At 45.7% G+C, this 27,495-nt stretch overlaps 1 protein-coding gene across 2 annotated transcripts in view; it reads right to left on the bottom strand.

The window, feature by feature from the left end:
* Positions 1 to 539: 539 nt before the first annotated feature.
* The window catches only part of LOC142669034 (gastrula zinc finger protein XlCGF66.1-like), a 351,749-nt gene continuing 324,793 nt past the window's right edge, over positions 540 to 27,495 (bottom strand). The window contains exons 6-7 of one of the 2 annotated variants that reach the window (XR_012851765.1): positions 1,587 to 1,801; positions 540 to 1,114 (exon numbers count right to left, since the gene is read on the bottom strand). Coding sequence is in view for 1 of the 2 variants with exons in the window: in XM_075847092.1 (XP_075703207.1) it covers positions 1,752 to 1,801 (50 nt within the window). In the remaining variant the exon portion in view is untranslated. Of the gene's footprint in view, positions 1,802 to 27,495 lie in introns of both variants that reach the window. The other variant, XM_075847092.1, reaches the window with a different exon arrangement.

Consider the following 27,495-nt stretch of genomic DNA (forward strand, 5'->3'; position numbering starts at 1 on the left):
GGGCACTAGTTTAACCCCCTGTACTGTACAACAGCTTGAAACAAAAATGACTTTTTCCTGACAAATACATTTTATCTTTACAATGACATAACTCATGTGTGAAATCAAAAACAAAACAATTGTAGTTAGTTATTCAATAAAACAGAAAATATTATATCTGATAACATTAATTACTGCAAACCAATAAACTGTATATAAAAATAGGGAACGGTGGGGGGCACATACATTTTCAAAACCCTGTGTCTCACAGTATCTATAGTTTAATACATCTGAATTAACATCAAAACACATTAAATCTGATTACATCATAACACATAAATATCGTAACTTTTATAAACAACAGCGCATGCGCAAAGAGAAGAAATGTATTTAGGTTTGTAGACATTACTGATATACATCTAAAAGCAGTGCATATTGAAATCCTTTTGTCTGCAGACTGCACCCAGTCAGCCCCCCCCCTCCTCCTCCCAAACGCAGCATACTACAGGGGGGGGGGGGGGGTCACACACTCATTCCTCACAGCTTCTAGTCTCACAATCTTAACCCTTTCAATGCCGGCAAAACAACATACGTATCTGCAATCATTCATCACACTATTGTATAGGAATTATCTACGTTCAAAACATCAAACACATAATCTGTAACAGTCCAATCTGTCGGCCACCATCTCTATATTATGATGACGTGTTGTTTCATCAGTGAACAGCGTCCCGCACACTAGAATGGAACCTAAAATAGAAAAGACACTGCAGCATGTGTTACAAATGACAAAATTAACAAGGCGATTATTTCATACTGAGTTGGTTGGGCCGGGCGTGGTCACATCAGGGGCAGGGGGGTTTCCTGCCCACAATGAGGACACACTCAACATGAGGTACGGACGCCATTACCGGGCGTTGGCTGGTCCTGTGTTTTCTAATACATATAACATACAATACCTTTCTTATTCCTAACTTCCTCTTCTGCAAATCCCTCTAAAGCACTTTCCATCAACTTACTACCTTTCAACTTCCCTTTGTTCTCCAGAATACCTTTTGCCCAATCTCCGGCTTGCAGCCGCCCTCCTCTATGGATTCCACACACTTCCATCAATTTCTTCATTTTACGGACGATCCTGGAGATTTGAATATGGACTGTAAACCATCCATTCTAACAGTCTATATTATACACGTAATTTATATAACAATTTTCGATCTGCAACTCTTGGTCTGGCCGGAAATATTACAATTTCGCAGTCTGCAACACTAAGTCTCGCCGAAATAGTACAATCTCTAGTCTGCAATGTATTTATTACATCTCGCTACGATATAACAATCTTTATCTAGACTCTCTGGCCTCGCTGGAAATATTAACATTTCGCAGTCTACAGCTCTCCGGTCTGTTATATTTTCTATCTAGTCCCTAATTACCCAGAGGATGATTAGTCGGGCGCGACTAAGGTCTCACAGGTTTGCGACCTCACAGCGGAAAATATCGCCTCTGTCGCCTGAGATAATCCAGGAAATCAACAAAAGGGTTCTACAGATCGCCACAAGACTGTCCACTAACACAGAAAAGTCGAAGATTTATAAAATCAACTGACTTACCGTGCTTAGTATGGAGATGATCAGACTCTTTCAGTGGGCAAGTTTGAGTCCTCTGTTTCACCCTGTGATTGTCGATTGTCCGGATTTTGATATTTCCACGAGTGAGGCCCCACGTTCGGGCGCCAAATGTCAGGTCCGTATTTCAGGGTATCTTCCTTTCCCCTGTTATTTCACACCGAATAACCACCTCTGTAAATTGAAAGCTGAAGGCATGCCTGGAAAGAAGTAAACCAGCCAAAGATGTTGGTACACAGCTTTCCCAAATCAGACAAGAAGCAAACTAACTTTATTCAGAACAAAGAAACACAGGAAAAGACACATGCCTCCTCCCTAGGGATGTGGGAGTGCCCAAGCCCCCACCGGCTTCTCAGCTGCAAGTTCTCAGACTCACTCTTCTTGCATTCCAGGGGGCGGTGTCTTCCATAGGTGTGTCCGACATGAACAAAGAACTTATTATATATCAGTATACTACACAAAGAACTGAAATGTATATACATATGTGTGATGATAATATTTTTGCAAAAAATATACATGGTAATGATCCCTGACAGCTTTACCTCAAAATTCTTATTTTTTTCAACAAATAAATGAGGAAAAGCACCCCAACATTTGTAAAGCAACTTCTCCAGCGTACGGAAATACCAAACATGTGGTCATAAACTGCTGTTTTGGCAAGCAGCAGGACTTGGAAGAGAAGGCACGCCATTTAGCTTTTGGAGTGCTGGATTGATTTCTCTGCACCATGTCGCATTTGTAAAGGTGCCAGTGCAGTGGAAGCCCCCCAAAAGTCACTCCATTTGGGAAACTACACACCTCAAGGAATTTTTCAAGTGGTATAGTGAGCAGTTTGACCCCATAGGTGTTTCATACACTGGGCAGTAAAATAATAAAATTTAGATTTTTTCAAATAAAATGTTGCTTTAGCCCCAAATTCATAATTTTCACAAGGGGTTAAAGGAGAAAAAGCACCCACAGTTTGTTACGCAATTTCTCCTGAATACGGCAATACCCCATTTGTGGAGATAAACTGCTGTTTGAGCACGTGGCGGGGCTCAAAAGGTAAAGAGCACCATGCAACATCTGAGGCCTACTACGATGGCATTTACTGCCCTGTGTCATGAAAACAGAGGCTCTGTGTGTCAAAACATTAGAAACCCAGAAAAGTGACCCCATTTAGGAAACTAAACCCCTCAAAGAATTCATCTACCGGTATAGTGAGAAGATTTAGATTGTAATGTAACACCTTTCAAGGTATTCATCTAGGGGTATAGTGAGAATTTTTAATTTGTGAAGTGACAACCCTCTAGGTATTCATCTAGGGGTATAATAAGAAATACTTTAATTTTAGTAAATAAGGAGGACAACCTGGAAAACCCGCAATGGAGGGAGAGGGAATGGCATGTCCTACTACCAACCTACCCACCATTCCATAAAATCCAGCCCAAAAAATAATTTGCAACCTAGGTGAGAGAGACACTCCCTCGGGTCCTTGGTATAGTGAGAATTTTTAGTTTTGTTTTAGGTGTTTTTTTACAAATTTTGAGTGATCAAATTTTAAATGGGGCTGGTCAGTAAAAAAATGAATAATTGGTCATGGCCAATATGGGAGACAGAAGAGGTGAATGAAGAATAAATAAATTAAAAATCCAATGAGGTATGATATATTTTGCACAGACTGGAATTTGTGGGACACGTCTCACATTGGTATGTGGTGTCCTTACGGATGCCTCGCTTGGTGCACACACTGCATTTTCTTGGGGGCTTCTGTTTTTTTTCAGTGGGTTGGATTTCTGTGGGGAAATGCTGACCGGGAATTATCCTGCTGACGGAAGAACCGGATGAACTGCCCTCCTCTTCCTGGTTACCAAATATCAGGGACTTGATGACCTCTTCCTGAAATTGCAGGAACGTATCCCCACTGCCGGCATATCTGTAGAGGACAAAGGCGTTGTCTGCTGCCATCTGTGTAAGATGCACAGACAGCTTTTTATACCATACCTTTGTCTTGCGCATGGCGTTGTATGGTTTTATGACCTGGTCAGACAGGTCAACGCCACCCATATATTTGTTGTACTCCTGTACGCAGAATAGTTTGGGAAATTGGGTGGTGGATCAGCGTACAGGGACAAGGCTGCCTCTGCTGTCATGAATGCTGGTCAGTATAAGGACGTCCCTTTTATCCCTATACTTCAGGAGGAGCAGATTGTCGCTGCAGACAGCTCCGCTCTCTCCTAATTTTAGGATCTGACCCAGCAAAGTTTTGGGGAGGCCCTTCTGATTTTTGCGGATTGTTCCGCACGCCAAGGTGGATCTGGACGAGAGAACTTTTAACAATGGGACACTATTGTAAAAGTTGTCCAGATAAAGATGATATCCTTTGCCAAGTAAAGGATGGATAAGATCACATACGATCTTTCCACTAATTCCTAGGAAGGTGGGGCATTCTGGGGGATCTATTTGGGAGTCTTTCCCCTCATAGACCCTAAAAGAGTAGGTGTAACCGGTGGCACTTGCGCACAGCTTGTAGAGTTTTATGCCATACCGGGCTCTTTTATTGGGTAGATACTGCCTAAAGTGCAGTCTACCCTTGAAGCGCAGTCTACCCTTGAAGCTGACTAGTGATTCATCCACCGAAATATTTTGTTGGGGGGTATAAAGTTGGGAAAAATTTTGGGAGTAGTGGGCAATTAATGGTCTTATTTTATATAGCCTATCAAAATTTGGGTCCTGTGGGGGTGGACACTGACTATTGTAATTTTAATGCAGGAACTTTACGATGGATTCGAATCGCTTCCCTGTGATTACTGTGCGGTAAAGGGGGGTGTTATATAAAATATCAGGGGACCAATAGTCTCTAATACTGGGCTTTTTTATGAGACCAAAACTTAAAAATATGCCCCAAAACTTCCGCAATTCAACTGGGTTTGTGGGGGTCCAATTTTGGCTTCTCCCATAAAAAGAGTCGGGGTTCTGGGCGATAAACTGTTCCGCATAGATGTTGGTCTGCTGGACAATTAATTCTGAAAAAAAAGTTTCAAATAATCAATGGGGCTGAAACCCGTAATTTCAATTTGAATGCCTGAGGGGGCTGTAAATTCAGGAACCTGAGGGGTACAATTGTCCGCAGCTTCCCAGGTCAGCTCAGGCAGAGCAGGACCTACTGCTCTTCTGCGCCGACTGGGAGATGCAGACTCAGCGTCACTGGATGCAGAGGAAGGTGGAAGCACGAGCTGTGCTTCACCTTCACTCGCGCTGTCCGTATCGGAACACAGCATTTCATATGCTTCCTCGGCTGTGAAGACTCTTTTGGCCACACTAACGAACTCTTGCTACCTAACTAACAAACAAATTTTTTTGTAACTTTTTTTTTCTTCATTTTTAAAAAAAATGTTTTAAAAAACTTTTATTTATCAAAAAATAAACCGCTACTCTCAACTGTGGAATGAGAACAGACCAGCGACCCTGCTGTATTCAATTAGTAAGGGTACCCTACCTAACAGGCAACTTGGGCAGTATCTAGGGACACAGCAGGGTGATGGCAACCGGGTACTGCGACAGGTGACAGATCACAGCACGGCAGAAGGACACTGTGGGGGACTGAAATGATATATATATATATATATTTATTTTTTTTTATTAACCAGTGGGCACCAAAGGGGGTGATCACTGGTTAGTGGGCAGAAAAGTGGCAGATCGCTGGGTTTTTTGGTTCTTTTTTTCACAATCTTCACTGTATTTGTACTTGTCTCCGACTCTGACAAGCTCTCTGACAGGAATGAGCTTGTCAGAGACGGAGATGCCGGCAAACCACTGCTCCTGCGCTGTGATTGGCTGGACAATCACAGCTCGTGCCGGCACGGGACCACTCTGATTGGTCCTGTGCCGCGAGTCCTGCTCTATGACAGTTGCGATCGGGACGCTGTCACCATGTCTGTTGAGATGGTGACAGTTTGAAGCTTGGGCGTAACTGTACGCCCGAATGCGTTAAATCACTTTCATTCCAGACGTACAGTCACTCCCAATCGCGGGAAGGTGTTAATGGCCTTTCCCTCAAAGGTAAGAAAAGACATTTGGGGAACTTTATTATTACATTTTATTTTTATTACACTATACATTTCCTCTGTAACTGGTGGTGCACAGTAGGGGAGATCAGCCGTGTTACACTGACTATGGTCACTGATAGGGCTGTGCTTGGTCTAGCTAGACCCTGCAGCAGGCTCCTACTACCCGCATCTCCGCAATCATGTGACCAGTCACATGACCACCGGGACCAATAGCGGAAGCAGCCTCTATTCTATAAATGTGTACATGAGTACAGAGTAGACAGAAGTGGTGAAAACTACTTGGATCTTCTGTCCGGGGTCCTTTGACGGACGGGCACCCAAAATTGTAATCCTGCCTGTGATGATAATGAGATGTATGCTGAGAAGTGATCTCTACAGAACAGGAAGGATCAGTCTATTATGGATGGTGGATCCTGTATTATCTATATATATACACTACCGTTCAAAAGTTTAGGGTTACTTAGAAATTTCCTTATTTTTGCAAGAAAAGCACAGTTTTTTTCAATGAAGATAACATTAAATTAATCAGAAATACACTCTATAGATTGTTAATGTGGTAAATGACTATTCTAGCTGCAAACGTCTGGTTTTTAATGCAATATCTACATAGGTGTATAGAGGCCCATTTCCAGCAACCATCACTCCAGTGTTCAAATGGTACATTGTGTTTGCTAACTGTGTTAGAAGGCTAATGGATGATTAGAAAACAGTTGAAAACCCTTGTGCAATTATGTTAGCACCGCTGTAAACAGTTTTGCTATAGAGGAGCTATAAAACTGACCTTCCTTTGAGCTAGTTGAGAATCTGGAGCATTACATTTGTGGGTTCGATTAAACTCTCCAAATGGCTAGAAAAAGAGAGCTTTCATGTGAAACTCGACAGTTTTTTCTTGTTCTTAGAAATGAAGGCTATTCCATGCGAGAAATTGCCAAGAAACTGAAGATTTCCTACAACGGTGTGTACTACTCCCTTCAGAGGACAGCACACACAGGCTCTAACCAGAGTAGAAAGAGACGTGGGAGGCCCCGCTGCACAACTGAGCAACAAGACAAGTACATTAGCGTCTCTAGTTTGAGAAATAGACGCCTCACAGGTCCTCAACTGGCAGCTTCATTAAATAGTACCCGCAAAACGCCAGTGTCAACGTCTACAGTGAAGAGGCGACTCCAGGATGCTGGCCTTCAGGGCAGAGTGGCAAAGAAAAAGCCATATCTGAGACTGGCTAATAAAAGGAAAAGATTAATATGGGCAAAAGCACACAGACATTGGACAGAGGAAGATTGGAAAAAAGTGTTATGGACAGACGAATCGAAGTTTGAGGTGTTTGGATCACACAGAAGAACATTTGTGAGACGCAGAACAACTGAAAAGATGCTGGAAGAGTGCCTGACGCCATCTGTCAAGCATGGTGGAGGTAATGTGATGGTCTGGGGTTGCTTTGGTGCTGGTAAAGTGGGAGATTTGTACAAGGTAAAAGGGATTTTAAATATGGAAGGCTATCACTCCATTTTGCAACGCCATGCCATACCCTGTGGACAGCGCTTGATTGGAGGCAATTTCATCCTACAACAGGACAATGACTCAAAGCACGCCTCCAAATGATGCAAGAACTATTAAGGGAAGAAGCAGGCAGCTGGTATTCTATCTGTAATGGAGTGGCCAGCGCAGTCACCAGATCTCAACCCCATAAAGCTGTTGTGGGAGCAGCTTGACTGTATGGTACGACGCAAGAAGTGCCCATCAAGCCAATCCAACTTGTGGGAGGGGCTTCTGGAAGCATGGGGTGAAATTTCTCCACATTACCTCAGCAAATTAACAGCTAGAATGCCAAAGGTCTGCAATGTTGGAATTGCTGCAAATGGAGCAATCCAAGACGAAAGCAAAGTTTGAAGGAGAAAATTATTATTTCAAATAAAAATCATTATTTCTAACCTTGTCAATGTCTGGACTATATTTTCTAGTCATTTTGCAACTCATTTGATAAATATAAGTGTAAGTTTTCATGGAAAACCCCAAACTTTTGAACGGTAGTGTATACCTTGATGTACTACTCACAGATTACATATATCCTGATGTACTCCTCACAGATTATATATACCCTGATGTACTCCTCACATATTACATATACCCTGGTGTACTCCTCATATATTACATATACCCTGATGTACTCCGCGCAGATTACATATACCCTGATGTACTCCTCACATATTACATATACCATGATGTACTTCGCAGAGATTACATATATCCTGATGTACTCCTCACAGATTACATATACCCTGATGTACTCCTCACAGATTACATATACCCTGATGTACTCCTCAGAGATTACATATACCCTGATGTACTCCTCACATATTACATATACTCTGATGTACTCCGCACAGATTATATACACCCTGATGTACCTTGCACAGATTACATATACCTTGATGTACTCCTCACAGATTACATATACCCTGATGTACTCCTCACATCTTACATATACCCTGATGTACTCCTCACATCTTACATATACCCTGATGTACTCCTCACATATTACATATACCCTGATGTACTCCTCACATATTACATATACCCTGATGTACTCCGCACAGATTACATATATCCTGATGTATTCCTCACATATTACATATACCCTGATGTACTCCTCACATATTACATATACCCTAATGTACTCCGCACAGCTTACATATACCCTAATGTACTGCTCACATATTACATATACCCTGATGTACTCCTCACACATATTACATATACCCTGATGTACTCCGCACATATTATATATACCCTGATGTATACCTCACAGATTACATATACCCTTATGTAGTCCTCACAGATTACATATACCCTGATGTACTCCGCACATATTATATATACCCTGATGTATACCTCACAGATTACATATACCCTTATGTAGTCCTCACAGATTACATATACCCTGATGTACTCCTCATAGATTACATATACCCTGATGTACTCCTCACATATTACATATACTCTGATGTACTCCGCACAGATTATATACACCCTGATGTACCTTGCACAGATTACATATACCTTGATGTACTCCTCACAGATTACATATACCCTGATGTACTCCTCACATCTTACATATACCCTGATGTACTCCTCACATCTTACATATACCCTGATGTACTCCTCACATATTACATATACCCTGATGTACTCCTCACATATTACATATACCCTGATGTACTCCGCACAGATTACATATATCCTGATGTATTCCTCACATATTACATATACCCTGATGTACTCCTCACATATTACATATACCCTAATGTACTCCGCACAGCTTACATATACCCTAATGTACTGCTCACATATTACATATACCCTGATGTACTCCTCACACATATTACATATACCCTGATGTACTCCGCACATATTATATATACCCTGATGTATACCTCACAGATTACATATACCCTTATGTAGTCCTCACAGATTACATATACCCTAATGTACTCCTGGGGGCTTGTTATCGTTTCTTTCTTTTTGAATATAATTTTTTTTTTAGCTAGAACTACTTTTTATTTCCACTGCTCAATTCTAATACATTCTATGTAACACCTGTGGAGTCAAAATGCTCACTGCAGCCCTAAATGCTCACCCTGAGGGGTGTAGAATCCAAAATGGGGTCATTTGGGGAGGGTCTCCATACCTCCCAACAGTCCCAGATTCCAGGTGGTGTCCCTATCGGCCGCTGGCATGTCCCGGTGTCAACTACATCTACGTTCTCAGGACGCAGATCAGGGCCAGCGTCCACACATGGTCGAACTGGGCAAATGCCGAGGCCCACTGCTCTTATAGGGGGTTCCACTCATCTGACGGGTGCTTTATGCTGCCCAGCTCAATTTCACTTTGCACAAACTAGGGGTCTTTCATATTTGTTCTCCAGTTTCTGCCGTTATACTGCCGCCGTGTGAGTTGCACCGCAAAGAGTCCAATAAGTCACATGGCACACTAGGGCCACATATGTCATATTACTAAAAACTGCAGAATCGGGGTAATAAATATTGAGCTGTGATTCTCTGTTATCATCTGCTGTGTTAGTGAAATAAAGGAATAAAATGATATCTGCAGAATAAGAAAGACATTCGGACATTTCACCTCCACTTTTTATGGGGGGGGGGTAATATATTGTCCCTTGTTGGTATTAATTTATCTGTCCTTTTGTTTTATGACGTTAGAAAATGTATACATTTACCAGCAATTGTTTATATTTTCAAGAAAAATGCCAAAAAGCCTCCAGACAGGTACAGAGTGATATATTCTGCAGATTATTACACCACTGACCTGTCTACAGATCTGCAGAACATTGCTCCTGTATCACATGACTGATATATGGTGATATATTCTGCAGATTATTACACCACTAACCTATATAGAGATCTACAGAACATTTCTCCTCTACCTCCTGACAGATCGTGATATATTCTGCAGATTATTACACCACTGACCTGTCTAGAGATCTGCAGAACATTGCTCTGTCCTCTCCACCTCCTGACAGATACATAGTGATATATTCTGCAGAGTATTACACCTATAACCTTCGGATCCCCATAGAACACAGGTTCCCTGGATAAATTCCCCAATCTAGAAATGAATACACTAAAAATGGTTAAAAAAAAATATGTTTATTATAGAATCTGGTAGAATTTGTGCGGTTTTCTGTGGCTCCGGCCCTTTAACATGCGATGATCGGTGAGATGAAGAGGGGGAGGGTCCTTCTTCACCCGTGGATATGGCCGCTAGTCCACCCTTACACAGCTCGATCCTGGATCAGAAGAAACTGAAAACGTTTTTCATATTTTCCAAAGCAAAAAAATTCACAAAACCTTCACCACAAGGAGAAGATGAAGACGAGCGGAAGACGTCAGACTTACTGGATCTCGCGTCTGCTCATCACTGGAGGAGTCTTCATGGGAATTTCTGATGGTTTAGGTGGTAAAGACCACAATATTGGGGTGACAACTGCAAAAAGAAACAAACAGAAATTCAGTGTCCAGGCAGCTGTAGAAGAGTCGTGAGGTGAGAAGATCATCAGTGGACGGCACTTACCTCACCTAAAGATGGTAAATGGGCCCTGAGCGGCAGATAGAAATAAGATGGCCGCTATCTCTCCCGGGGGTTGGGGGCCCTGATGGTAAATAGGCCCCAAGCGGCAGATGTTACTAAAATGGCCACTTTCTCTTTCGGGGGTTGGAGGCCCTGATGTTAACTGTAGCCCCCGAAAGATCGTCCATCTCCACATCAGCAGCTGCAAATTGGCGTCCGCCAACCTCCAGTTTGTCATCATTATCCTTCACTTCCTCCATCTCCAGGTCCTCCGGAAACTGGCGTCCACCAACTTCCATCTTCCCATCCTCCTTCTCCACGTCCTCCGGAAACTGGCGTCCGCCAACTTCCATCCTCTCGTGATCCTCCTCCATCTCCACGTCCTCCGGAAACTGGCGTCCGCCAGCTTCCATCCTCTCGTGATCCTCCTCCTTCTCCACGTCCTCCGGAAACTGGCGTCCGCCAACTTCCATCCTCTCGTGATCCTCCTCCATCTCCACATTCTCCGGAAACTGGCGTCCGCCAGCTTCCATCCTCTCGTGATCCTCCTCCATCTCCACGTCCTCCGGAAACTGGCGTCCGCCAACCTCCATCTTCCCGTCCTTCTTCTCCATCTCCACGTCCTCCGGAAACCGGCGTCCACCAACTTCCATCCTCTCGTGATCCTCCTCCATCTCCACGTCCTCCGGAAACTGGCGTCCGCTAACTTCCATCTTCTCGTGCTCCTCCTCCATCTCAACGTCCTCCGGAAACTGGCGTCCGCCAACCTCCATCTTCTCTATAACACTCCTCATTGGAAACATCTTCACCATCCCCTTCTTCTTATAAGACACGTCCATGATGAGAGCCAGCAACAGAAACTGACACCGCGGTCAATGTGTGATCCCAATTTATAAACTTGATGTCACAACATGAGGGCCATTATGTGCAAACGGAACGCATGCAGATCACAGGCCCCGCCCTTCACATGACATCACGCTCAGATTCTCTAGAGGACGTCACGCTCAGAGAAATAGAATCTGCCCACATTCTAGATGACATCACAAGAAGCGTATCCCAGTGAACCGTTACAACAGAGCGGCCATATATAACGTAATATGGTAGAAGAATACAGACAGTAGGGGGTTTTAAATTTAAAAAAATTACACCGTTCACTGTGTGAGTCAAATAATGCTATATTGTAATAGTTCTGGACTTTTACCGATGCAGCGATACCAATTTTGTTATTATTTTTACATTGTGCTTGGGGAAAAATGGGAAAAGTTTTTTTTTAACTTTAAATTTATTTTTTTACACCCATTTTATTAGTTCCCCTAGGGGACTTGAACCAGTGATCATTAGATCGCTGGTACAATACACTGCAATACATGGATGAGTTACGGAAACAGCGTAACTCGCTGAGCTACGCTGTTTCCGGAACTCCCATAGTAGTGAATGTCAGTTATAGAAGCAGCGTAGCATGCTACGCTGTTTCCGTAACTACTATTCAGTTCTATGGGAGTTGCGGAAACTGCGTAGCTCAGAGAGTTACGCTGTTTGCGTAACTCGAACATGTAACCAGAAAGTGAAGTGGCCGGAAGACCGCGGAGCCGGGTAAGATGGAATGGGGCTTAGGGGGCCCCGTTCTAGAGATATTACACCTGTGGATATGTCATAAATGTCCTTCGTAGGAAAACCAATATAAATGCCGCGGTCGCTATTGACCGCAGTATTTAACTAGTTAAACAGCGCCATCACTGTTCCTAGCCGTTAGTGCAGCGTGTCAGAAGCTGACACCTGCAGTGTATGGGGCAGGCTCAGCGCGTGAGCCCGCTCCATACATCATCAAAAATATGTTTATTATAGAATCTGGTAGAATTTCTGTGCGGTTTTCTGTGGCTCCGGCCCTTTAACATGCGATGATCGGTGAGATGAATAGGGGGAGGGTCCTTCTTCACCCGTGGATATGGCCGCTAGTCCACCCTTACACAGCTCGATCCTGGATCAGAAGAAACCGAAAACGTTTTTCATATTTTCCAAAGTCGGATCCTAGAAAAGGAAAAAATACAAATAAGCAAAAAAATTCACAAAACCTTCACCACAAGGAGAAGATGAAGACGAGCGGAAGACGTCAGACTTACCGGATCTCGCGTCTGCTCATCACTGGAGGAGTCTTCATGGGAATTTCTGATGGTTTAGGTGGTAAAGACCACAATATTGGGGTGACAACTGCAAAAAGAAACAAACAGAAATTCAGTGTCCAGGCAGCTGTAGAAGAGTCGTGAGGTGAGAAGATCATCAGTGGACGGCACTTACCTCACCTAAAGATGGTAAATGGGCCCTGAGCGGCAGATAGAAATAAGATGGCCGCTATCTCTCCCGGGGGTTGGGGGCCCTGATGGTAAATAGGCCCCAAGCGGCAGATGTTACTAAAATGGCCACTTTCTCTTTCGGGGGTTGGAGGCCCTGATGTTAACTGTAGCCCCCGAAAGATCGTCCATCTCCACATCAGCAGCTGCAAATTGGCGTCCGCCAACCTCCAGTTTGTCATCATTATCCTTCACTTCCTCCATCTCCAGGTCCTCCGGAAACTGGCGTCCACCAACTTCCATCTTCCCATCCTCCTTCTCCACGTCCTCCGGAAACTGGCGTCCGCCAACTTCCATCCTCTCGTGATCCTCCTCCATCTCCACGTCCTCCGGAAACTGGCGTCCGCCAGCTTCCATCCTCTCGTGATCCTCCTCCTTCTCCACGTCCTCCGGAAACTGGCGTCCGCCAACTTCCATCCTCTCGTGATCCTCCTCCATCTCCACGTTCTCCGGAAACTGGCGTCCGCCAGCTTCCATCCTCTCGTGAGCCTCCTCCATCTCCACGTCCTCCGGAAACTGGCGTCCGCCAACCTCCATCTTCCCGTCCTTCTTCTCCATCTCCACGTCCTCCGGAAACCGGCGTCCACCAACTTCCATCCTCTCGTGATCCTCCTCCATCTCCACGTCCTCCGGAAACTGGCGTCCGCTAACTTCCATCTTCTCGTGCTCCTCCTCCATCTCAACGTCCTCCGGAAACTGGCGTCCGCCAACCTCCATCTTCTCTATAACACTCATCATTGGAAACATCTTCACCATCCCCTTCTTCTTATAAGACACGTCCATGATGAGAGCCAGCAACAGAAACTGACACCGCGGTCAATGTGTGATCCCAATTTATAAACTTGATGTCACAACATGAGGGCCATTATGTGCAAACGGAACGCATGCAGATCACAGGCCCCGCCCTTCACATGACATCACGCTCAGATTCTCTAGAGGACGTCACGCTCAGAGAAATAGAATCTGCCCACATTCTAGATGACATCACAAGAAGCGTATCCCAGTGAACCGTTACAACAGAGCGGCCATATATAACGTAATATGGTAGAAGAATACAGACAGTAGGGGGTTTTAAATTAAAAAAAATTACACCGTTCACTGTGTGAGTCAAATAATGCTATATTGTAATAGTTCTGGACTTTTACCGATGCAGCGATACCAATTTTGTTATTATTTTTACATTGTGCTTGGGGAAAAATGGGAAAAGTTTTTTTTTAACTTTAAATTTATTTTTTTACACCCATTTTATTAGTTCCCCTAGGGGACTTGAACCAGTGATCATTAGATCGCTGGTACAATACACTGCAATACATGAATGAGTTACGGAAACAGCGTAACTCGCTGAGCTACGCTGTTTCCGGAACTCCCATAGTAGTGAATGTCAGTTATAGAAGCAGCGTAGCATGCTACGCTGTTTCCGTAACTACTATTCAGTTCTATGGGAGTTGCGGAAACTGCGTAGCTCAGAGAGTTACGCTGTTTGCGTAACTCGAACATGTAACCAGAAAGTGAAGTGGCCGGAAGACCGCGGAGCCTAATAAGATGGAATGGGGCTTAGGGGGCCCCGTTCTAGAGATATTACACCTGTGGATATGTCATAAATGTCCTTTGTAGGAAAACCAATATAAATGCCGCGGTCGCTATTGACCGTAGTATTTAACTAGTTAAACAGCGCCATCACTGTTCCTAGCCGTTAGTGCAGCGTGTCAGAAGCTGACACCTGCAGTGTATGGGGCAGGCTCAGCGCGTGAGCCCGCTCCATACATCATCAAAAATATGTTTATTATAGAATCTGGTAGAATTTCTGTGCGGTTTTCTGTGGCTCCGGCCCTTTAACATGCGATGATCGGTGAGATGAAGAGGGGGAGGGTCCTTCTTCACCCGTGGATATGGCCGCTAGTCCACCCTTACACAGCTCGATCCTGGATCAGAAGAAACCGAAAACGTTTTTTATATTTTCCAAAGTCGGATCCTAGAAAAGGAAAAAATACAAATAAGCAAAAAAATTCACAAAACCTTCACCACAAGGAGAAGATGAAGACGAGCGGAAGACGTCAGACTTACCGGATCTCGCGTCTGCTCATCACTGGAGGAGTCTTCATGGGAATTTCTGATGGTTTAGGTGGTAAAGACCACAATATTGGGGTGACAACTGCAAAAAAAAACAAACAGAAATTCAGTGTCCAGGCGGCTGTAGAAGAGTCGTGAGGTGAGAAGATCATCAGTGGACGGCACTTACCTCACCTAAAGATGGTAAATGGGCCCTGAGCGGCAGATAGAAATAAGATGGCCGCTATCTCTCCCGGGGGTTGGGGGCCCTGATGGTAAATAGGCCCCAAGCGGCAGATGTTACTAAAATGGCCACTTTCTCTTTCGGGGGTTGGAGGCCCTGATGTTAACTGTAGCCCCCGAAAGATCGTCCATCTCCACATCAGCAGCTGCAAATTGGCGTCCGCCAACCTCCAGTTTGTCATCATTATCCTTCACTTCCTCCATCTCCAGGTCCTCCGGAAACTGGCGTCCACCAACTTCCATCTTCCCGTCCTCCTTCTCCACGTCCTCCGGAAACTGGCGTCCGCCAACTTCCATCCTCTCGTGATCCTCCTCCATCTCCACGTCCTCCGGAAACTGGCGTCCGCCAACTTCCATCCTCTCGTGATCCTCCTCCATCTCCACGTCCTCCGGAAACTGGCGTCCGCCAACCTCCATCTTCCCGTCCTTCTCCATCTCCACGTCCTCCGGAAACTGGCGTCCACCAACTTCCATCCTCTCGTGATCCTCCTCCATCTCCACGTCCTCCGGAAACTGGCGTCCGCTAACTTCCATCTTCTCGTGCTCCTCCTCCATCTCAACGTCCTCCGGAAACTGGCGTCCGCCAACCTCCATCTTCTCTATAACACTCATCATTGGAAACATCTTCACCATCCCCTTCTTCTTATAAGACACGTCCATGATGAGAGCCAGCAACAGAAACTGACACCGCGGTCAATGTGTGATCCCAATTTATAAACTTGATGTCACAACATGAGGGCCATTATGTGCAAACGGAACGCATTTAGATCACAGGCCCCGCCCTTCACATGACATCACGCTCAGATTCTCTAGAGGATGTCACGCTCAGAGAAATAGAATCTGCCCACATTCTAGATGACATCACAAGAAGCGTATCCCAGTGAACCGTTACAACAGAGCGGCCATATATAACGTAATATGGTAGAAGAATACAGACAGTAGGGGGTTTTAAATAAAAAAAAATTACACCGTTCACTGTGTGAGTCAAATAATGCTATATTGCAATAGTTCTGGACTTTTAACGATGCAGCGATACCAATTTTGTTATTATTTTTACATTGTGCTTGGGGAAAAATGGGAAAAGTTTTTTTTTAACTTTAAATTTATTTTTTTACACCCATTTTATTAGTTCCCCTAGGGGACTTGAACCAGTGATCATTAGATCGCTGGTACAATACACTGCAATACATGGATGAGTTACGGAAACAGCGTAACTCGCTGAGCTACGCTGTTTCCGGAACTCCCATAGTAGTGAATGTCAGTTATAGAAGCAGCGTAGCATGCTACGCTGTTTCCGTAACTACTATTCAGTTCTATGGGATTTGCCGAAACTGCGTAGCTCAGAGAGTTACGCTGTTTGCGTAACGCGAACATGTAACCAGAAAGTGAAGTGGCCGGAAGACCGCGGAGCCGGGTAAGATGGAATGGGGCTTAGGGGGCCCCGTTCTAGAGATATTACACCTGTGGATATGTCATAAATGTCCTTCGTAGGAAAACCAATATAAATGCCGCGGTCGCTATTGACCGCAGTATTTAACTAGTTAAACAGCGCCATCACTGTTCCTAGCCGTTAGTGCAGCGTGTCAGAAGCTGACACCTGCAGTGTATGGGGCAGGCTCAGCGCGTGAGCCCGCTCCATACATCATCAAAAATATGTTTATTATAGAATCTGGTAGAATTTCTGTGCGGTTTTCTGTGGCTCCGGCCCTTTAACATGCGATGATCGGTGAGAAGAAGAGGGGGAGGGTCCTTCTTCACCCGTGGATATGGCCGCTAGTCCACCCTTACACAGCTCGATCCTGGATCAGAAGAAACCGAAAACGTTTTTTATATTTTCCAAAGTCGGATCCTAGAAAAGGAAAAAATACAAATAAGCAAAAAAATTCACAAAACCTTCACCACAAGGAGAAGATGAAGACGAGCGGAAGACGTCAGACTTACCGGATCTCGCGTCTGCTCATCACTGGAGGAGTCTTCATGGGAATTTCTGATGGTTTAGGTGGTAAAGACCACAATATTGGGGTGACAACTGCAAAAAAAAACAAACAGAAATTCAGTGTCCAGGCGGCTGTAGAAGAGTCGTGAGGTGAGAAGATCATCAGTGGACGGCACTTACCTCACCTAAAGATGGTAAATGGGCCCTGAGCGGCAGATAGAAATAAGATGGCCGCTATCTCTCCCGGGGGTTGGGGGCCCTGATGGTAAATAGGCCCCAAGCGGCAGATGTTACTAAAATGGCCACTTTCTCTTTCGGGGGTTGGAGGCCCTGATGTTAACTGTAGCCCCCGAAAGATCGTCCATCTCCACATCAGCAGCTGCAAATTGGCGTCCGCCAACCTCCAGTTTGTCATCATTATCCTTCACTTCCTCCATCTCCAGGTCCTCCGGAAACTGGCGTCCACCAACTTCCATCTTCCCGTCCTCCTTCTCCACGTCCTCCGGAAACTGGCGTCCGCCAACTTCCATCCTCTCGTGATCCTCCTCCATCTCCACGTCCTCCGGAAACTGGCGTCCGCCAACTTCCATCCTCTCGTGATCCTCCTCCATCTCCACGTCCTCCGGAAACTGGCGTCCGCCAACCTCCATCTTCCCGTCCTTCTTCTCCATCTCCACGTCCTCCGGAAACCGGCGTCCACCAACTTCCATCCTCTCGTGATCCTCCTCCATCTCCACGTCCTCCGGAAACTGGCGTCCGCTAACTTCCATCTTCTCGTGCTCCTCCTCCATCTCAACGTCCTCCGGAAACTGGCGTCCGCCAACCTCCATCTTCTCTATAACACTCATCATTGGAAACATCTTCACCATCCCCTTCTTCTTATAAGACACGTCCATGATGAGAGCCAGCAACAGAAACTGACACCGCGGTCAATGTGTGATCCCAATTTATAAACTTGATGTCACAACATGAGGGCCATTATGTGCAAACGGAACGCATGCAGATCACAGGCCCCGCCCTTCACATGACATCACGCTCAGATTCTCTGGAGGACGTCACGCTCAGAGAAATAGAATCTGCCCACATTCTAGATGACATCACAAGAAGCGTATCCCAGTGAACCGTTACAACAGAGCGGCCATATATAACGTAATATGGTAGAAGAATACAGACAGTAGGGGGTTTTAAATTAAAAAAAATTACACCGTTCACTGTGTGAGTCAAATAATGCTATATTGTAATAGTTCTGGACTTTTACCGATGCAGCGATACCAATTTTGTTATTATTTTTACATTGTGCTTGGGGAAAAATGGGAAAAGTTTTTTTTTAACTTTAAATTTATTTTTTTACACCCATTTTATTAGTTCCCCTAGGGGACTTGAACCAGTGATCATTAGATCGCTGGTACAATACACTGCAATACATGAATGAGTTACGGAAACAGCGTAACTCGCTGAGCTACGCTGTTTCCGGAACTCCCATAGTAGTGAATGTCAGTTATAGAAGCAGCGTAGCATGCTACGCTGTTTCCGTAACTACTATTCAGTTCTATGGGAGTTGCGGAAACTGCGTAGCTCAGAGAGTTACGCTGTTTGCGTAACTCGAACATGTAACCAGAAAGTGAAGTGGCCGGAAGACCGCGGAGCCTAATAAGATGGAATGGGGCTTAGGGGGCCCCGTTCTAGAGATATTACACCTGTGGATATGTCATAAATGTCCTTTGTAGGAAAACCAATATAAATGCCGCGGTCGCTATTGACCGTAGTATTTAACTAGTTAAACAGCGCCATCACTGTTCCTAGCCGTTAGTGCAGCGTGTCAGAAGCTGACACCTGCAGTGTATGGGGCAGGCTCAGCGCGTGAGCCCGCTCCATACATCATCAAAAATATGTTTATTATAGAATCTGGTAGAATTTCTGTGCGGTTTTCTGTGGCTCCGGCCCTTTAACATGCGATGATCGGTGAGATGAAGAGGGGGAGGGTCCTTCTTCACCCGTGGATATGGCCGCTAGTCCACCATTACACAGCTCGATCCTGGATCAGAAGAAACCGAAAACGTTTTTTATATTTTCCAAAGTCGGATCCTAGAAAAGGAAAAAATACAAATAAGCAAAAAAATTCACAAAACCTTCACCACAAGGAGAAGATGAAGACGAGCGGAAGACGTCAGACTTACCGGATCTCGCGTCTGCTCATCACTGGAGGAGTCTTCATGGGAATTTCTGATGGTTTAGGTGGTAAAGACCACAATATTGGGGTGACAACTGCAAAAAAAAAACAAACAGAAATTCAGTGTCCAGGCGGCTGTAGAAGAGTCGTGAGGTGAGAAGATCATCAGTGGACGGCACTTACCTCACCTAAAGATGGTAAATGGGCCCTGAGCGGCAGATAGAAATAAGATGGCCGCTATCTCTCCCGGGGGTTGGGGGCCCTGATGGTAAATAGGCCCCAAGCGGCAGATGTTACTAAAATGGCCACTTTCTCTTTCGGGGGTTGGAGGCCCTGATGTTAACTGTAGCCCCCGAAAGATCGTCCATCTCCACATCAGCAGCTGCAAATTGGCGTCCGCCAACCTCCAGTTTGTCATCATTATCCTTCACTTCCTCCATCTCCAGGTCCTCCGGAAACTGGCGTCCACCAACTTCCATCTTCCCGTCCTCCTTCTCCACGTCCTCCGGAAACTGGCGTCCGCCAACTTCCATCCTCTCGTGATCCTCCTCCATCTCCACGTCCTCCGGAAACTGGCGTCCGCCAACTTCCATCCTCTCGTGATCCTCCTCCATCTCCACGTCCTCCGGAAACTGGCGTCCGCCAACCTCCATCTTCCCGTCCTTCTCCATCTCCACGTCCTCCGGAAACTGGCGTCCACCAACTTCCATCCTCTCGTGATCCTCCTCCATCTCCACGTCCTCCGGAAACTGGCGTCCGCTAACTTCCATCTTCTCGTGCTCCTCCTCCATCTCAACGTCCTCCGGAAACTGGCGTCCGCCAACCTCCATCTTCTCTATAACACTCATCATTGGAAACATCTTCACCATCCCCTTCTTCTTATAAGACACGTCCATGATGAGAGCCAGCAACAGAAACTGACACCGCGGTCAATGTGTGATCCCAATTTATAAACTTGATGTCACAACATGAGGGCCATTATGTGCAAACGGAACGCATGCAGATCACAGGCCCCGCCCTTCACATGACATCACGCTCAGATACTCTAGAGGATGTCACGCTCAGAGAAATAGAATCTGCCCACATTCTAGATGACATCACAAGCAGCGTATCCCAGTGAACCGTTACAACAGAGCGGCCATATATAACGTAATATGGTAGAAGAATACAGACAGTAGGGGGTTTTAAATAAAAAAAAATTACACCGTTCACTGTGTGAGTCAAATAATGCTATATTGCAATAGTTCTGGACTTTTAACGATGCAGCGATACCAATTTTGTTATTATTTTTACATTGTGCTTGGGGAAAAATGGGAAAAGTTTTTTTTTAACTTTAAATTTATTTTTTTACACCCATTTTATTAGTTCCCCTAGGGGACTTGAACCAGTGATCATTAGATCGCTGGTACAATACACTGCAATACATGGATGAGTTACGGAAACAGCGTAACTCGCTGAGCTACGCTGTTTCCGGAACTCCCATAGTAGTGAATGTCAGTTATAGAAGCAGCGTAGCATGCTACGCTGTTTCCGTAACTACTATTCAGTTCTATGGGATTTGCCGAAACTGCGTAGCTCAGAGAGTTACGCTGTTTGCGTAACGCGAACATGTAACCAGAAAGTGAAGTGGCCGGAAGACCGCGGAGCCGGGTAAGATGGAATGGGGCTTAGGGGGCCCCGTTCTAGAGATATTACACCTGTGGATATGTCATAAATGTCCTTCGTAGGAAAACCAATATAAATGCCGCGGTCGCTATTGACCGCAGTATTTAACTAGTTAAACAGCGCCATCACTGTTCCTAGCCGTTAGTGCAGCATGTCAGAAGCTGACACCTGCAGTGTATGGGGCAGGCTCAGCGCGTGAGCCCACTCCATACATCATCAAAAATATGTTTATTATAGAATCTGGTAGAATTTCTGTGCGGTTTTCTGTGGCTCCGGCCCTTTAACATGCGATGATCGGTGAGATGAAGAGGGGGAGGGTCCTTCTTCACCCGTGGATATGGCCGCTAGTCCACCCTTACACAGCTCGATCCTGGATCAGAAGAAACCGAAAACGTTTTTCATATTTTCCAAAGTCGGATCCTAGAAAAGGAAAAAATACAAATAAGCAAAAAAATTCACAAAACCTTCACCACAAGGAGAAGATGAAGACGAGCGGAAGACGTCAGACTTACCGGATCTCGCGTCTGCTCATCACTGGAGGAGTCTTCATGGGAATTTCTGATGGTTTAGGTGGTAAAGACCACAATATTGGGGTGACAACTGCAAAAAAAAACAAACAGAAATTCAGTGTCCAGGCGGCTGTAGAAGAGTCATGAGGTGGGAAGATCATCAGTGGACGGCACTTACCTCACCTAGAGATGGTAAATGGGCCCTGAGCGGCAGATAGAAATAAGATGGCCGCTATCTCTCCCGGGGGTTGGGGGCCCTGATGGTAAATAGGCCCCAAGCGGCAGATGTTACTAAAATGGCCACTTTCTCTTTCGGGGGTTGGAGGCCCTGATGTTAACTGTAGCCCCCGAAAGATCGTCCATCTCCACATCAGCAGCTGGAAATTGGCGTCCGCCAACCTCCAGTTTGTCATCATTATCCTTCACTTCCTCCATCTCCAGGTTCTCCGGAAACTGGCGTCCACCAACTTCCATCTTCCCGTCCTCCTTCTCCACGTCCTCCGGAAACTGGCGTCCGCCAACTTCCATCCTCTCGTGATCCTCCTCCATCTCCACGTCCTCCGGAAACTGGCGTCCGCTAACTTCCATCCTCTCGTGATCCTCCTCCATCTCCACGTCCTCCGGAAACTGGCGTCCGCCAACCTCCATCTTCCCGTCCTTCTTCTCCATCTCCACGTCCTCCGGAAACTGGCGTCCACCAACATCCATCCTCTCGTGATCCTCCTCCATCTCCACGTCCTCCGGAAACTGGCGTCCGCTAACTTCCATCTTCTCGTGCTCCTCCTCCATCTCAACATCCTCCGGAAACTGGCGTCCGCCAACCTCCATCTTCTCTATAACACTCATCATTGGAAACATCTTCACCATCCCCTTCTTCTTATAAGACACGTCCATGATGAGAGCCAGCAACAGAAACTGACACCGCGGTCAATGTGTGATCCCAATTTATAAACTTGATGTCACAACATGAGGGCCATTATGTGCAAACGGAACGCATGCAGATCACAGGCCCCGCCCTTCACATGACATCACGCTCAGATTCTCTAGAGGATGTCACGCTCAGAGAAATAGAATCTGCCCACATTCTAGATGACATCACAAGCAGCGTATCCCAGTGAACCGTTACAACAGAGCGGCCATATATAACGTAATATGGTAGAAGAATACAGACAGTAGGGGGTTTTAAATAAAAAAAAATTACACCGTTCACTGTGTGAGTCAAATAATGCTATATTGTAATAGTTCTGGACTTTTACCGATGCAGCGATACCAATTTTGTTATTATTTTTACATTGTGCTTGGGGAAAAATGGGAAAAGTTTTTTTTTAACTTTAAATTTATTTTTTTACACCCATTTTATTAGTTCCCCTAGGGGACTTGAACCAGTGATCATTAGATCGCTGGTACAATACACTGCAATACATGGATGAGTTACGGAAACAGCGTAACTCGCTGAGCTACGCTGTTTCCGGAACTCCTATAGTAGTGAATGTCAGTTATAGAAGCAGCGTAGCATGCTACGCTGTTTCCGTAACTACTATTCAGTTCTATGGGATTTGCCGAAACTGCGTAGCTCAGAGAGTTACGCTGTTTGCGTAACTCGAACATGTAACCAGAAAGTGAAGTGGCCGGAAGACCGCGGAGCCGGGTAAGATGGAATGGGGCTTAGGGGGCCCCGTTCTAGAGATATTACACCTGTGGATATGTCATAAATGTCCTTCGTAGGAAAACCAATATAAATGCCGCGGTCGCTATTGACCGCAGTATTTAACTAGTTAAACAGCGCCATCACTGTTCCTAGCCGTTAGTGCAGCGTGTCAGAAGCTGACACCTGCAGTGTATGGGGCAGGCTCAGCGCGTGAGCCCGCTCCATACATCAAAAATATGTTTATTATAGAATCTGGTAGAATTTCTGTGCGGTTTTCTGTGGCTCCGGCCCTTTAACATGCGATGATCGGTGAGATGAAGAGGGGGAGGGTCCTTCTTCACCCGTGGATATGGCCGCTAGTCCACCCTTACACAGCTCGATCCTGGATCAGAAGAAACCGAAAACGTTTTTCATATTTTCCAAAGTCGGATCCTAGAAAAGGAAAAAATACAAATAAGCAAAAAAATTCACAAAACCTTCACCACAAGGAGAAGATGAAGACGAGCGGAAGATGTCAGACTTACCGGATCTCGCGTCTGCTCATCACTGGAGGAGTCTTCATGGGAATTTCTGATGGTTTAGGTGGTAAAGACCACAATATTGGGGTGACAACTGCAAAAAAAAAAAAACAGAAATTCAGTGTCCAGGCGGCTGTAGAAGAGTCGTGAGGTGAGAAGATCATCAGTGGACGGCACTTACCTCACCTAAAGATGGTAAATGGGCCCCGAGCGGCAGATAGAAATAAGATGGCCGCTATCTCTCCCGGGGGTTGGGGGCCCTGATGGTAAATAGGCCCCAAGCGGCAGATGTTACTAAAATGGCCACTTTCTCTTTCGGGGGTTGGAGGCCCTGATGTTAACTGTAGCCCCCGAAAGATCGTCCATCTCCACATCAGCAGCTGCAAATTGGCGTCCGCCAACCTCCAGTTTGTCATCATTATCCTTCACTTCCTCCATCTCCAGGTCCTCCGGAAACTGGCGTCCACCAACTTCCATCTTCCCATCCTCCTTCTCCACGTCCTCCGGAAACTGGCGTCCGGCAACTTCCATCCTCTCGTGATCCTCCTCCATCTCCACGTCCTCCGGAAACTGGCGTCCGCCAACTTCCATCCTCTCGTGATCCTCCTCCATCTCCACGTCCTCCGGAAACTGGCGTCCGCCAACCTCCATCTTCCCGTCGTCCTTCTCCATCTCCACGTCCTCCGGAAACTGGCGTCCACCAACTTCCATCCTCTCGTGATCCTCCTCCATCTCCACGTTCTCCGGAAACTGGCGTCCGCTAACTTCCATCTTCTCGTGCTCCTCCTCCATCTCAACGTCCTCCGGAAACTGGCGTCCGCCAACCTCCATCTTCTCTATAACACTCATCATTGGAAACATCTTCACCATCCCCTTCTTCTTATAAGACACGTCCATGATGAGAGCCAGCAACAGAAACTGACACCGCGGTCAATGTGTGATCCCAATTTATAAACTTGATGTCACAACATGAGGGCCATTATGTGCAAACGGAACGCATGCAGATCACAGGCCCCGCCCTTCACATGACATCACGCTCAGATTCCCTAGAGGACGTCACGCTCAGAGAAATAGAATCTGCCCACATTCTAGATGACATCACAAGAAGCGTATCCCAGTGAACCGTTACAACAGAGCGGCCATATATAACGTAATATGGTAGAAGAATACAGACAGTCGGGGGTTTTAAATAAAAAAAAATTACACCGTTCACTGTGTGAGTCAAATAATGCTATATTGTAATAGTTCTGGACTTTTACCGATGCAGCGATACCAATTTTGTTATTATTTTTACATTGTGCTTGGGGAAAAATGGGAAAAGTTTTTTTTTAACTTTAAATTAATTTTTTTACACCCATTTTATTAGTTCCCCTAGGGGACTTGAACCAGTGATCATTAGATCGCTGGTACAATACACTGCAATACATGGATGAGTTACGGAAACAGCATAACTCGCTGAGCTACGCTGTTTCCGGAACTCCCATAGTAGTGAATGTCAGTTATAGAAGCAGCGTAGCATGCTACGCTGTTTCCGTAACCACTATTCAGTTCTATGGGAGTTGCGGAAACTGCGTAGCTCAGAGAGTTACGCTGTTTGCGTAACTCGAACATGTAACCAGAAAGTGACGTGGCCGGAAGACCGCGGAGCCGGGTAAGATGGAATGGGGCTTAGGGGGCCCCGTTCTAGAGATATTACACCTGTGGATATGTCATAAATGTCCTTTGTAGGAAAACCAATATAAATGCCGCGGTCGCTATTGACCGCAGTATTTAACTAGTTAAACAGCGCCATCACTGTTCCTAGCCGTTAGTGCAGCGTGTCAGAAGCTGACACCTGCAGTGTATGGGGCAGGCTCAGCGCGTGAGCCCGCTCCATACATCATCAAAAATATGTTTATTATAGAATCTGGTAGAATTTCTGTGCGGTTTTCTGTGGCTCCGGCCCTTTAACATGCGATGATCGGTGAGATGAAGAGGGGGAGGGTCCTTCTTCACCCGTGGATATGGCCGCTAGTCCACCCTTACACAGCTCGATCCTGGATCAGAAGAAACCGAAAACGTTTTTCATATTTTCCAAAGTCGGATCCTAGAAAAGGAAAAAATACAAATAAGCAAAAAAATTCACAAAACCTTCACCACAAGGAGAAGATGAAGACGAGCGGAAGATGTCAGACTTACCGGATCTCGCGTCTGCTCATCACTGGAGGAGTCTTCATGGGAATTTCTGATGGTTTAGGTGGTAAAGACCACAATATTGGGGTGACAACTGCAAAAAAAAACAAACAGAAATTCAGTGTCCAGGCGGCTGTAGAAGAGTCGTGAGGTGAGAAGATCATCAGTGGACGGCACTTACCTCACCTAAAGATGGTAAATGGGCCCCGAGCGGCAGATAGAAATAAGATGGCCGCTATCTCTCCCGGGGGTTGGGGGCCCTGATGGTAAATAGGCCCCAAGCGGCAGATGTTACTAAAATGGCCACTTTCTCTTTCGGGGGTTGGAGGCCCTGATGTTAACTGTAGCCCCCGAAAGATCGTCCATCTCCACATCAGCAGCTGCAAATTGGCGTCCGCCAACCTCCAGTTTGTCATCATTATCCTTCACTTCCTCCATCTCCAGGTCCTCCGGAAACTGGCGTCCACCAACTTCCATCTTCCCATCCTCCTTCTCCACGTCCTCCGGAAACTGGCGTCCGGCAACTTCCATCCTCTCGTGATCCTCCTCCATCTCCACGTCCTCCGGAAACTGGCGTCCGCCAACTTCCATCCTCTCGTGATCCTCCTCCATCTCCACGTCCTCCGGAAACTGGCGTCCGCCAACCTCCATCTTCCCGTCGTCCTTCTCCATCTCCACGTCCTCCGGAAACTGGCGTCCACCAACTTCCATCCTCTCGTGATCCTCCTCCATCTCCACGTTCTCCGGAAACTGGCGTCCGCTAACTTCCATCTTCTCGTGCTCCTCCTCCATCTCAACGTCCTCCGGAAACTGGCGTCCGCCAACCTCCATCTTCTCTATAACACTCATCATTGGAAACATCTTCACCATCCCCTTCTTCTTATAAGACACGTCCATGATGAGAGCCAGCAACAGAAACTGACACCGCGGTCAATGTGTGATCCCAATTTATAAACTTGATGTCACAACATGAGGGCCATTATGTGCAAACGGAACGCATGCAGATCACAGGCCCCGCCCTTCACATGACATCACGCTCAGATTCTCTAGAGGACGTCACGCTCAGAGAAATAGAATCTGCCCACATTCTAGATGACATCACAAGAAGCGTATCCCAGTGAACCGTTACAACAGAGCGGCCATATATAACGTAATATGGTAGAAGAATACAGACAGTCGGGGGTTTTAAATAAAAAAAAATTACACCGTTCACTGTGTGAGTCAAATAATGCTATATTGTAATAGTTCTGGACTTTTACCGATGCAGCGATACCAATTTTGTTATTATTTTTACATTGTGCTTGGGGAAAAATGGGAAAAGTTTTTTTTTAACTTTAAATTAATTTTTTTACACCCATTTTATTAGTTCCCCTAGGGGACTTGAACCAGTGATCATTAGATCGCTGGTACAATACACTGCAATACATGGATGAGTTACGGAAACAGCATAACTCGCTGAGCTACGCTGTTTCCGGAACTCCCATAGTAGTGAATGTCAGTTA

Source organism: Rhinoderma darwinii (assembly GCF_050947455.1).
Source record: "Rhinoderma darwinii isolate aRhiDar2 chromosome 1 unlocalized genomic scaffold, aRhiDar2.hap1 SUPER_1_unloc_12, whole genome shotgun sequence".
Lineage (NCBI taxonomy): Eukaryota > Metazoa > Chordata > Amphibia > Anura > Rhinodermatidae > Rhinoderma > Rhinoderma darwinii.